Source organism: Alligator sinensis, unplaced genomic scaffold, assembly GCF_000455745.1.
Source record: "Alligator sinensis unplaced genomic scaffold, ASM45574v1 scaffold1083_1, whole genome shotgun sequence".
In the NCBI taxonomy this organism is placed as follows: domain Eukaryota; kingdom Metazoa; phylum Chordata; order Crocodylia; family Alligatoridae; genus Alligator; species Alligator sinensis.
In genome coordinates, this window is record NW_005842644.1 from 749850 (window position 1) to 760913 (window position 11064).

The 11064-nt window shown below is 68.7% G+C and overlaps 1 protein-coding gene across 9 annotated transcripts in view; it reads right to left on the reverse strand.

The window, feature by feature from the left end:
- Nucleotides 1-1379: 1379 nt before the first annotated feature.
- SBF1 (SET binding factor 1) overlaps nucleotides 1380-11064 on the reverse strand; it is a 45728-nt gene continuing 36043 nt past the window's right edge. For 3 of the 9 annotated variants that reach the window (XM_025215442.1, XM_025215438.1, XM_025215447.1), the window contains 17 exons: nucleotides 10995-11064; nucleotides 10378-10574; nucleotides 10098-10238; nucleotides 9394-9486; nucleotides 9128-9199; nucleotides 8486-8673; nucleotides 8170-8346; nucleotides 6523-6624; nucleotides 6249-6434; nucleotides 6040-6166; nucleotides 5822-5952; nucleotides 4689-4922; nucleotides 4428-4538; nucleotides 3079-3293; nucleotides 2909-2996; nucleotides 2513-2644; nucleotides 1380-2413 (listed from right to left, as the gene is read on the reverse strand). In XM_025215442.1, the coding sequence (XP_025071227.1) occupies nucleotides 2315-2413; nucleotides 2513-2644; nucleotides 2909-2996; nucleotides 3079-3293; nucleotides 4428-4538; nucleotides 4689-4922; nucleotides 5822-5952; nucleotides 6040-6166; nucleotides 6249-6434; nucleotides 6523-6624; nucleotides 8170-8346; nucleotides 8486-8673; nucleotides 9128-9199; nucleotides 9394-9486; nucleotides 10098-10238; nucleotides 10378-10574; nucleotides 10995-11064 (2363 nt within the window). In that variant the 3' untranslated portion in view covers nucleotides 1380-2314. The remainder of the gene's footprint in view (nucleotides 2414-2512; nucleotides 2645-2908; nucleotides 2997-3078; nucleotides 3294-4427; nucleotides 4539-4688; nucleotides 4923-5821; nucleotides 5953-6039; nucleotides 6167-6248; nucleotides 6435-6522; nucleotides 6625-8169; nucleotides 8347-8485; nucleotides 8674-9127; nucleotides 9200-9393; nucleotides 9487-10097; nucleotides 10239-10377; nucleotides 10575-10994) is intronic. The other 6 variants (XM_025215443.1, XM_025215439.1, XM_025215440.1 and 3 more) reach the window with 5 other exon arrangements.

The window sequence follows — 11064 nt, forward strand, 5'->3', positions numbered from 1 at the left end:
GCTGTGCCCCTGCTGCAGAGGAAGGCAAAACCTCCCAGTGTGAGCAGGGGGCAAATCCCTTCCTGCCCCAGTGCAGCGTGGGGCTGAGCCTGAGCGCAGGGGCAAGACCCTCCAGCCAGGACCCTGCGGGGTGGGTGCCAGCAGGAACATCGGCACAGCCTGGCCCCAGCCCCAGCAACTCTGGGGGACCCCCCCCACAATATATGTCAGCATCCTCCCCACCCCCCAAGCCCCGCTCCCCACATACAGATGTCAAAGGCAAGGGCTGCTCCAGTTCACCTGAAGACTTCTGCGTGGCGCACGGCAGAGGCTTTGCTGTGCAAATTGGTCGCTCTCAGGGCACACGTGTGTAGCAGTGGCTGTCACCAGTGGTGGGGCACGGCCTGGCCGTGTGCACGTGTTGGTGTCAGAAGCAGCGGGAACACGGGCACTTGCCGGCAGAGGCCTTTCACCCCAGCTGCTTGGGGTCCTGTTGGGAGGGTGCCAATTGCCCTTCCAGCAGGGGAAGACAGGCAGCGGCCTTCGTCCTTGCCCCCAGGGTTACTGAGGAAGCGGCAGGGTCTCACCAGGGACCAGGCCGGGGGCTGGAGGAGCTGCACTACGAGGTGCAGCAGGTGGGGCTGGCAGGGCAAGGAGAGGAGATACAGCCCAGCCCGCAAGCTGCATGGGGCAGGTCCAAGGGGGTCTGTGTTCGTGTACGGGGGCAACATCCAGCCCCGGCTGCTCGACTCACCCGTGCCGGCGCTCCAGGCACACGTGGCTCCCGTGATTGGACACGGGGTGGCTCCAGTGGCCCTGACCTTGCCCAGAGCCCACCACGGCTGCAAGGCTGCTTGTCCAGTCGTGCAACACGGGCAGGAGCACGCACCCATCCCGCTGCTGGGCCCATCACACAGGGCTTCACGTCAACCTCTGCCCCGGCCGTGACCTAATCTAGCCCCAGAGCGGAGCCGTGCCCAGGAGCTCTCTGCTGTCGCGCTTGACGGAGGACGAGGAGGGTGCTTGGGGGGCAGAGCCCGTCCCCCCGCTGCTCTCCTCGGCTCAGGGTTTCCCTGCGGGACAGCGGACGAGCACCAAGATCCCAGGAAGAACGTGGGCCGGAGCCGGCGAGCAAGGGTGCCTGGCCCTGCCCGTGCCCACGGCTGCAATCGGCCCCTGGGCGCCACTGGCGGGAGACGGCGGCAGCCCGTGCGTCATATTAATTTTTTATTAAACCCCATCAGTCTCTGTGCGGACAGACGCCCTCCCCTGTGGGTACGACACGACACGGCCGCTGCGGCTCCCCCACACTGTACAGAAACTCCGATCATCTACAACTGCTCCGGGGAGTTACAAAAAAGACCCCGCGTCCCGCGACACCAGGCGGGCAGGTTCAGGCGCACGGGGACGCGCCGCCCGTGCCCGCCCCAGCACACCGAGGGAGCCCGGCTGGGGCTGCGGGCGGGCGGGGGGGAGTGCCGTAGCTCGTGTCTGTACCTGGAGCCTGTCCCCTTTGCAATAAGTTACAGCAAAAAGCAGGGCAGGGCGGGGGCTGCGGGGCAGGAGCCAGGGGCACAGCAGCCGGGAGCTCCCCTTGCCCCTGGGGGCAGTTCGGGGCCCGGGGGAAGAGGCCAAGCAGCTCAACGTCGTGCCCCCACACATGGCTCAAGAGCCCAAGCCAGGTCCTGCCCTGCCCCGGCTGCCCCCCCTTCCGGGCACGGACCCCGGGGAGCCTAGGCTGTCGGGGAGGGCATCAAGCCCCCGCCCCTGTGGCCTTCAGCCACCCGCCCCTGCTGGGGACAAAGCCCCGTGTCCAAGTTGTGCTACCTGGCTTCCCCCGGCACTGGGGGGCCGTGGGGGTCCTAGCCGGAGCAGGCGGGATGGTCCCAGGGCACCGGTGGGTGCGGAGGGAGCAGGCTTGGTGCCCCCCCCTCCAGGAGAATCTCTGCCAGCTCCTGCTCTTCTCTAGCGGCCCGGGAAGGGGATGTGAGTGGGGGTGGGGATGGGGGTGGGGGGCTCAGCCTGCCCTGTGGGCTCCCAGCCGGGGAGGGGTGCCCGGCCGCGGGACACCATGCTGGACACAGACAGGGCCCAGCCCGGCGCGGCCAGCGCCGCCTCCGCGAGCCAGGTCCTAGCGCAGTGTAACAGACCGATGCTGCCGGGCCCCTGCTGCCGTCCGCGGCCGTGCCCGGGGCCCAAGGCTTTCCAGTACGAGGTGCCTTTGCCGGGGGGGAGGAAGGCCGCCAGCGCTGCCTCCTCCTCCTCCTCCTCTCCAGTGCGTCACGGCCCCGGCCTGGGCACGCAGCAGGGCCCGGGGGCTGCGGCAGTGCCAGGCTCACGCGTCCGAGAGGCAGCTCTGGATGCGGTCGATCCACTGCTGGGCCAGCGGCGCGTCCTGGGCGCAGAAGTTGTAAACACGTTTCGTCGTCTTCAGCTGCGGGGACGGAGGGAGGTGGCTGCTGAGGCCGGGAGCTGCCCGTGCCCACCCCAGCCCTGGCCCCGCACCCCGGGCCCGGCGAGGGCCGACACTCACATCGAAGAAAGCCTTCTCCTCCACCGTCTTGGGGGCCCCCATGGTGGGGGTGCCCGGCGTGATGGACTCCACCTCGGCCAGGTCGATGACGCCTTTGCACTCCGTGTCCGACCGGTTGTCGTAGTACCGCAGCTGCGGGGCGGAGGGCACGTGTCAGGCCCTGCCTGGCTTCTGTCCAACAGGACGGAGCGAGACCGCTCGGCACGGGCACGCGCCTTCCCTCCCGCTGGATGGGAAGCCCCTTCCCACCTCCTCTCTCCAGCCCTCGGGGACCCCGCTCCCAACGCGACAGCGCCGTGGCGCACTGGTGAGGAAGACCGTTCCCCGTCAACGAACACCCCGAATCGTCAGACGCTCCGAACGCAGAGCACGAGCCCGGCTCCAGGGAGCCCATACCTGATGCTTGGTCTTATCCAGCACGAACCAGCGGGGCTTCCAGGGCTTCATGAAGGCGCCTTTCTTGTAGAGCGACCCCTCGTAGGACCTGCGGGTGAGGACGGGCGGCGGGTCAGGGTCTCCGCTGCGGGCCGCGGCCCCCGCCCGCCCCTCCCCGGCCCCCCGCTTGCCTGTTCTCGCTCTCCGACATCTGGAACTGGTTGTAGAGGGTGCTGGTGCTGCGGCGCCCGCCCTGCTTCCCGCTGGATGGGGTGGAGGTGCTGCTGGTGTCGCTGTCCAGGCTGAGGTTGAGGGTGGAGCCCGCGCCGGGCTCCTGCAGGTAGACGCCGAGCGACCGCCGCTGGTGCGACAGGCTGGACGACATCAGGAGCGAGCTGGAGGCCATCTGTGGGGGGAGAGCGTGAGAATGGGAGAACTGCCGTGGACCGGGTCAATCCCGGGTCCGTGCTGCCCAGGCTCCGGTGTCCAGAGAGCGATGGGGTCCGAGCAGGGTTTTCCCTGCTCCTCTCTCCCTTGCAGCCTTTAAGGTCCAGGCCGGTCTGATGCAGAGGCCGTGCCACTCGCTCCCTGCCCCTTTCCTCCAAGCCCGTGTCCAGCCCGGGATGGATCTGGCCAAGCTCTCAGCTCCCACCGCGGCTGGTGGACACGAGCCCCCCCGCTTTAATGCCACGCTGAGAAAATTTCCTTAATTTTAAGCTTGCTACCTTCTAGTTGCATGCTGTGACCCCTTGTCCTAGTCTGGGGAGAGAGGAGCAATGATCGATCCCCAGAGACTTTCTCTTGGCCATTTCGTGTGCTGTGACCCCGTCTCCCGCCCCCTCCAGTGTCTGCCTGGCCTCGTGAGCCTCTCCTAGGGAAGCCCCTCCGCAGCGCTCCTCATCCTCGCCGCCCGTCTCTGTGCCTGCTCCAGCTCTTCTCTCTCCTCCTGGGGGTGCATGGACCAGCCCCGGGTGCAGCATTCACGGTGTGGCCGCACCAGGGACGTATAAAAGGGGCATCGTGATCCTTTCCATCTTGTTCGGTTCCCTCCCTAATCGCCCCTGCCGCGCTGTTTGCCTGCCCGCCGGCTGCTGAGCGTGGGGCTGGGGTTTTTAGCGACCTGTCCACGAGGACTCCCAGGTCTCCGTCCCACGTGGTCCTGGCTCAAGCAGAGCCTGGCGCAGCGTGGGTCAGTTCAGGGATCGTTGCCCGCGTGCTTCATTTCACCCCAATCTCCACTGAACTGCGCCGGCCGAGCTGCCCGCTCGCTCCGTGGTGCCAGATCCTCCTGCAGCTCCTCCACCACTTGGTTTTCACTTCGCGGCGGGGGGCTTTGCTTCCCCGTCTCACCCACCCCCACCCAGGCCCTGGAGCAAAGGCTGGAGCCTCGGCTGCACTCTGGGGGTCTCCCCGGCCTCCCGCAGGCTGGATGCGGCCCGGCTTTGCCCCGTCCCCCAGGGGCCGAGCCCAGAGCCCCAAGGAGGCTGCAGCTCCAGCCCTGGGGCCCCCTCTCCTGCCGTGCAGCTGCCCGGGGACCTACCCTGCTGCCCTCCTGCCGGGCCTCCGTCCGCTGGGAGGCCTTGACCTTGTCCCACGTGTCCTTCCAGCGCTCCGGCATGTGGCCCAGCTCCATCTCCAGGTTGTGCAGCTCCTGGGGGTGCAAGGGATGGGGGATAACCGAGTTATTTTGGGGCAGGGAAGGAACCCCCACCCCAGGCTCTGCTTGCTCCCGGCCGCCCCCCCTGGAGCCCAGGGGAGAGATGGGCGGGCAGGCAGGGAGGTGGAAGGGGGCCCCGCTGACCTCCAGCAGCTTGGAGATGGCGTCGGGCTCCACGCGGCCGCGGTTGTCGTAGCAGGGCCAGATGATGCAGCGCTTGCTCTGGGGGGCGCCGGTCTCCTGCCGCTCGGCCTCCTCGGCCGGCTCGGCCGGGCCCTGCGCCAGCTCCCAGTCGTAGGACGGGCCCTCGGCCAGCGTCTCCGCCGTGTAGTAGTCCCACACCTTCAGGTTGGAGATGTTGCTGTAGGGCCTCAGCACCTGCGGAGCAGCCCAGGGTCAGGGTGGGCCGGGGACGCCCAACGACCCTGCTCCCAGCCCTGTGCTGCGACCCGGGCACGGACGCAGGATGCCGGCAGCCTGCACCCAACGGTGCCCGTGGGAGCAAGCCGGGGCCATGCCAAGGACCGCCCGTCCCACAGCCAAGCATGGTCTCCCCACTCCAGAGCCCGAGCCCAAGCCCTGGGTCGCCCCCCAGGCCGGCCTGCCCCTGGCGCCGGAGTCCAGCGACCCCAGGAGATGCCTCCGGTGGCTTCTCTCGAGCCGGCTGCTGGCCGCGGAGAAGGGACCGTGCAGCACAGGGAGCCTCACACCGGTACGGGAGGCCAGGCCTGGGCTGCTTGCCCCACCGGGCTCCCAGGTGCAGCCGGCCTGGTGCCCTGCCTCCCGGGGCAGTTGCCCTGAGAGTCCGGCGTCGGCAAACGCAGCCCTTGGCCCTGGGGGTGGGAGCCCAGCAGCGGCCCCGGGAAGGATGCGGACCGTGGCTGTCTCTGGCGTCTCCCACTGTCCCCGCGAGCGGCCCGTGGGGTCCCCGGCAGAGTCCAGGTCTGGCTCTGCCACGTGGCACAACACAGGCCCCCGCCCTGGCAGCCAGCGCCAGGACGGCCCCATCCCTCCCAGTCAGGAGGACGCAGATGCACACTGCTGGCACTGGGTGCAGCGAAGCCCTGAGCATCCAGGCAGGCCCGGTCTGGGGACACGGAGGCAACGAGGGGACCCACTAGCAGATTCCCAGCATGAAAGCATGGCCCTAAACCCGGAAGGAAACCGCCGTGCGGGGGGCTGCACACGGCATCTGGTCTGCAGCAGCGCAGGCTGGGATCAGGATCAGGGAGACAGGAGCAGGAGGCCAGACCGGGGCAGGCGGCACCTCGCCTCACCTCACTGTCCTCGGGCGCGTACATGTAGTTAAAGAAGACGGGCGTCTTCTTGTTGAGCCGGTCGATGTAATCCCAGACGGATTTGTAGGCCTGCTGGCACTTGCGCTCGCCCTTCTCCTCGTACAGCAGGCCTGGGGGAAGGGGAAGCGACAAAGGCCCCGTGAGGCGCGTGGCGGGTGGGAGGCGGCCCCCGCGGGCGCCGCGGGCCGGGGCCTTACCCAGCTCGATGCGCTCGTAGTCGGAGTCCAGCAGGAAGGTGCGGAAGCGATTGGAGACGTGGTGGTAGCTGAGGAACTTCAGGTAGTACTGGCTGAACTCGAACTCCATGGGGAACTGCAGGTGGATCTGCGGGGGCGAGCGCGTCAGGGCCGGCTGCAATCGCACCCCCAGGCCCAGTCCAGCCCGGGGAGATGCCCGGGGCGCTCACCTGGTGCACGCAGTCGAGGAACTGGAGGAAGACGGGGGCGAAGCCGCTGCTCTGGCTGGTCAGGGTCTGGGCGCCGCGGTGGCTGAAGCGGTGGCCGAAGGACAGCCACTCCTTCTCCACCAGCAGCCGGAAGCCCTCCATGGTGCGGTAGTAGGGGTCCGAGAGCAGCTGCACCAGCGACACGACCTGCCGGGGACGGACGGAGCCGTGTCACCGTCCGCAGGGGGCCGAGGCCCGAGGCCGCGGCAAGGGGAGAGGGAGGCCCGGCGTCTACCTGGGTGGTGATGTCCCAGCCGTCCTCCAGGCTGACCAGCACCGAGGAGCCGGTGTCCAGCAGCTCCACCACCAGCACCGAGATCTGCAGGATCTTGTGGATCTGTCGGGACAGCAGTGGTGGTTTGGGGGATGGTTAGTGGGGAGAAGGCACTGGCTGGGCATCGCTCCGCCCTGATCCCTCCAGAGACTGCCAAGGACGGGGCCTGGAGCCTGCCCCGGGCTGGGGCTGAGATGGGGCGTGGATCACCTGCACCCGCCGGTAGCAGCCCCTGCACGCCCAGCACCCCCAAAACTACTGCAACGAAAGGATCACGAAGCCCCTTTATACACCCATGGGGCAGCCACACCTCGAATGCTGTGCCCAGCTCTGTCCCCGCACCCCCAGCAGGAGAGAGAAGAGCTGGAGCAGGCGCAGACGGGCAGCAAGGATGAGGAGCGCTGCGGAGGGGCTTCCCTAGGAGAGACTCAAGAGGCCAGGCCTGGGAGGGCAGAGACGCTGGACGGGGCAGGAGAAGGGGTCACAGTACACGAAATGACTAGGAGAGAGTCCCTGGGGATCGATCGCTGCCCGTCTCTCTCCGGACAAGGACGAGGGGTCACAGCACGGACTGAGCAGGTGTCAGTTGAACACAAACACCAGGTCCCTCTTCCCCCCCACGTGGCATTAAAGCGGGGGCTCGTGGCCACCAGCTGCGGTGGGAGCCGAGAGCTTGGCCAGATGCACGCAGGGACTGGACACACGGAAAGGGGCACGGGGCGCTCTCTGCATAAGACCTGCCTGGACCTTAAGGGCTGCAAGGGAGAGAGGAGCAGGGAAAACCCTGCTCAGACCCCGTCATCTCCCATCCGGCTCCGCTCTCTGCCCGTGTGACGCTGGAGACCGGGCACGCTGGACCTGGGTCTGACCCGGTCCGGGGCAGCTCTGAGAACCGGCAGGGCCTCGGCAGCTCCGTGCAAGGGGAGCGTCAGCCCCGCAGGCCCTGCCTGGCAGGCAGGCAGCCGTCAGCTCCTCTTCTCCCTTCCCCAAAGCGGCTGGAGCCCCGGCACAGCCCCCACCCTCTCCTCTCTCCCTGGGCGCACTGCAGCGGCCGCTTGCTCCGGCTACCACGAACCAGGACCTCAGCGTCCATCTGACCCCCTCCACCCCAGCTCCTGTCCTCTCTCCTCTGCCCCACTTGAGCCGCCTGCTGCCTGCCTGCTCCCCGGGGCTCTCCAGCCTCAGGGCAACCTGTGCAAGACCTCTGGGAGCCAGGCCCCAAAACCCACAACTCGTGGGATCCTGGCAGGGGCTGCCGGGGGCACCTGCAGCCCCATCCATGCCACCCCAGCCCCGGCATGTCCTGCTCCAACCTGGTCCTGATCTCAGCCCCGTTGCTGCAGACGCTGAAAGCCCCTGGCCCTGCCTGCTTCAAGCAACGGCCACGGGGCTAGAGGAAGGCAGCCCCCGCAGCTGGCTTGTAGCAGGGGCCTGGCAGCTCGTGGGGCCTCTGCCAGCTGTATTGTGGGTCCCCATCCAGGCCCCTACGACTGCAGGCACCAGCCCAGCGCCCCGTCCCTGGCTCCCGGCCGGGACAAGCCTCATCCCCCCAAGCAAACCCCGTGTGGGGCCGCAGGGTCCGGCCCCGGGACTCCCGGCGGCGCTGACCTGGGACAGCCACTCGGAGTCCTCGAGGGAGCGCAGGTAGGTGAGGCTGGGCTCGGCGGCCACGCAGGCGGGCACGCAGGCCTTCAGCAGCTTCTTGAAGCTGGCCTTGACCTGCCGCACGTCGAAGACCTCGATGGGCACCGCCTCCCAGTGCTGCAGCGGGTCCGGCTTCACGCCCTGCCGAGGGGACGGACCGTCAGCTCCACGGGGCTCAGGCTTCGGGGGGGACACGGAGAGCTCCCCCTGCCACCCCGCGGAGCTGCCACGTGCCCAGAGCCGACCCCAGCTCCCAGCCTGGCTCGACCACGGGCGGTACCTTGAGCTGGGACTTGTCCCCGATGATGTAGAGGGAGGCGTGGTGCTGGCGCAGGAAGCTGGCCTCGGCCGGCGCCCCGTTGTGCTGGGCACTTAGCAGGTCCTTGCTGGCCAGGCGCGACCCCACGTCCACGTTCAGGGCGTAGCTGCTCGCTCGCCCACTGGCCCGGATGCTGCCCCACTTGCCTGCTGGAGGGGGGGGTGAGGAAAAGAGGGTCGTGACCAGCACCCCGTGCTGAGGTCAGGCGTGCATTTGCTCCCACCCGCCTGTGCACACGCGTGCACACGGAAGCACACGGATGCAGGGCGCTGCAGCTGTTGGACGTGCCAGGTTCCCCGGAGCCCTCTGCCCACCTCAGCGCCCGAGAGGCCGGACTGCGGCTCCGTGCTGTGCCGCGGGGGTCTCCGTGCACCCCGTAGGTGCCGGCCGGCCGGTGCGGAGGGCAAAGTCAAGCCAAGCTGAGCACTTACCTGCCGGGGTGGGACCCGCGAGCAGTTGTGCTGTCAGAGGCGGTCATTAAGGGGGCGCCTCGTTAGCTCACCCGTGTAACCGCGGGGGGGCCGGGTTACGGGGCGGGTTAGTCATGTGAGCAGGGCTGTGGCGTGTGCGGGGCGTGAGCTCGGCCGCGGGGCGGTACTGTACCTCGGGGAGAGTCGCGGCCCCTCGCCGGCGGGCCCTTGGGGATGGAGAGGGTGACGACCCTAGCTCTGTGACCTAGCGCCGGAAGAGCACAGGATGGAGAGGCAGCTCCGTGCGGCCACGGAGCGAGTGGTGCCATGGATGGAGGGGACGGCGCGGCGCCGGTGGGCTGTGCTTCCAAGCGGCCCCCCCGCCCCAGGGTCCCTGTGCCCGGCCCCGGGTGCAGTGTCTACACTATGGCTGGGAGGGGGCCGCCCCGGGGTCCTCACCTCCGCGGCTAACAGTGCCGGACCCATCGTCCTTCCCTCCCAGCACCTGCTTCATGAGTGATCCCAGCTTGGGCTGACGCTTGTCGCAGGAATCTGTAGCACCAACAAAACACGGGCTTGGGGCCTGGCTGGAGCCCGGGGCCAGCAGCACCCAGCAGCTCGGGGCCTGGTGTACTGGGAAGGGACGCAGCCCACCCCCCGGCCTGCTGCTGGAGCCGGAGAGCCCCCCAGCGCTGTCCTAGACCCCCTCTGCCCCTCCAAAACCAGGAAGGGGGCTGGGAGCAGGGGCTGCAAGGAGCTCGCTGCTACAGGAGGCCCCTAAAGGCTCTCCCAGGCCTAGCGGAGCCCAGCCAGTGGCCTCCACTCCCCCCTCCTGGCACCTGCTGCATCCCCTCCGCTACCACGGGCCGCGCCGGGCATGGGATGGTGCAGACAGACGATGGATGAAGATGGAGCATGGGATGGAGGGCGGGGTGCCGTGGCAACCCTGGCCTGCTTGCTGGGGGCTGGAGAGCGGGGCAAGAAGAGGGCGGCGCAGGGGGCAAGGACTTACCTGGCCGCTCCATCATGGGCCCCGGCAGCTGCCCGGACACGCCCCCAGCCGTGCCGGGCACCGAGCGTGGCCCGGGGCAGGAGCTGGAGCCAGGCAGCGCTGCCTGGGCGCGCCTGCGACCAGCTCTGGCCTGCCTGGGCTTCCCCCTCACCTGAGCTGCCCATGTACGCGGAAGTGAAGCCGCTGAGTGTGTTGCGGCCCCCGGCGTCAGCATAGTGCGGCATGGAGTTGATCACGGCCTGCAGGTACTTCTCCTGCTCCAGGCTGGTGGAGTCTGTCTGCGAGGGGCCTGCTGGAGGACACGGGGGCGTCACCGGTCGTGGATGTTTCCCAGCACCCCCGAAGCGGCTGCGTGAGGCTGGGGAGCGGCAGGAGCATGTCAGCCCCCTCCGCACCGGGTCAGGGGGCCGAGGCCAGGGGAGGGCAAGCACCTGAGGTGGGGGCGTTTGGGGCCTTGAAGAGGCCGGCGACGCCTTTGCCGTGGAGCCCGCCCGAGCGCAGCAGCACGGCCTTGGTGCGGGCGTTGCGCCAGCAGACGACGGGGAAGCGATTCTGGCGGTAACAGCGCGAGATCCGCTGGATCGTGTTGTCCTGGATGTTCTGCGGCACGATCAGCAGCCCGGGGTAGCTGCGGGGCAGAGAGCGCAGGCTGTCAGGGGCCGGCCAGGGTGGACAGCGTGGGGCATGCCCCGTGCCGCAGACCCCTTGCCACCCCCTTCCCATTGCCCACGCAGGCTCCCCGTGTCCGGTAGAGGGCCCCACACCCTGTCTGCAAGCTGGAGCCAGGTGAGGTCAGGGGAGCTGGGCCAGAGCAAACCCCATGGCCTCCGGCCTGGTGCCGCATGGCAGAAGCTTAGAAAGAGACACAGCTCGGAGGTGGGTGCACGGCCACCATTATCCCCGCGGGGTATCACCCCTGCCCATGCAGGTGTCCCTGGAGAGGCAGGTGACCTCTGCACCCCTTGCCGGGCATGCCCCCCATGCCAGGTACAACCTCCGACAGAGGCCCCCCACGCGCCCTCGCCCCACGGCCGCCCCCAGGACGCACCTGCGGCAGATGGCGTACATGCGGTTGACGGTGGAGATGCGGAAGGGCTCGCTCTTGGAGCGGGTGAGGC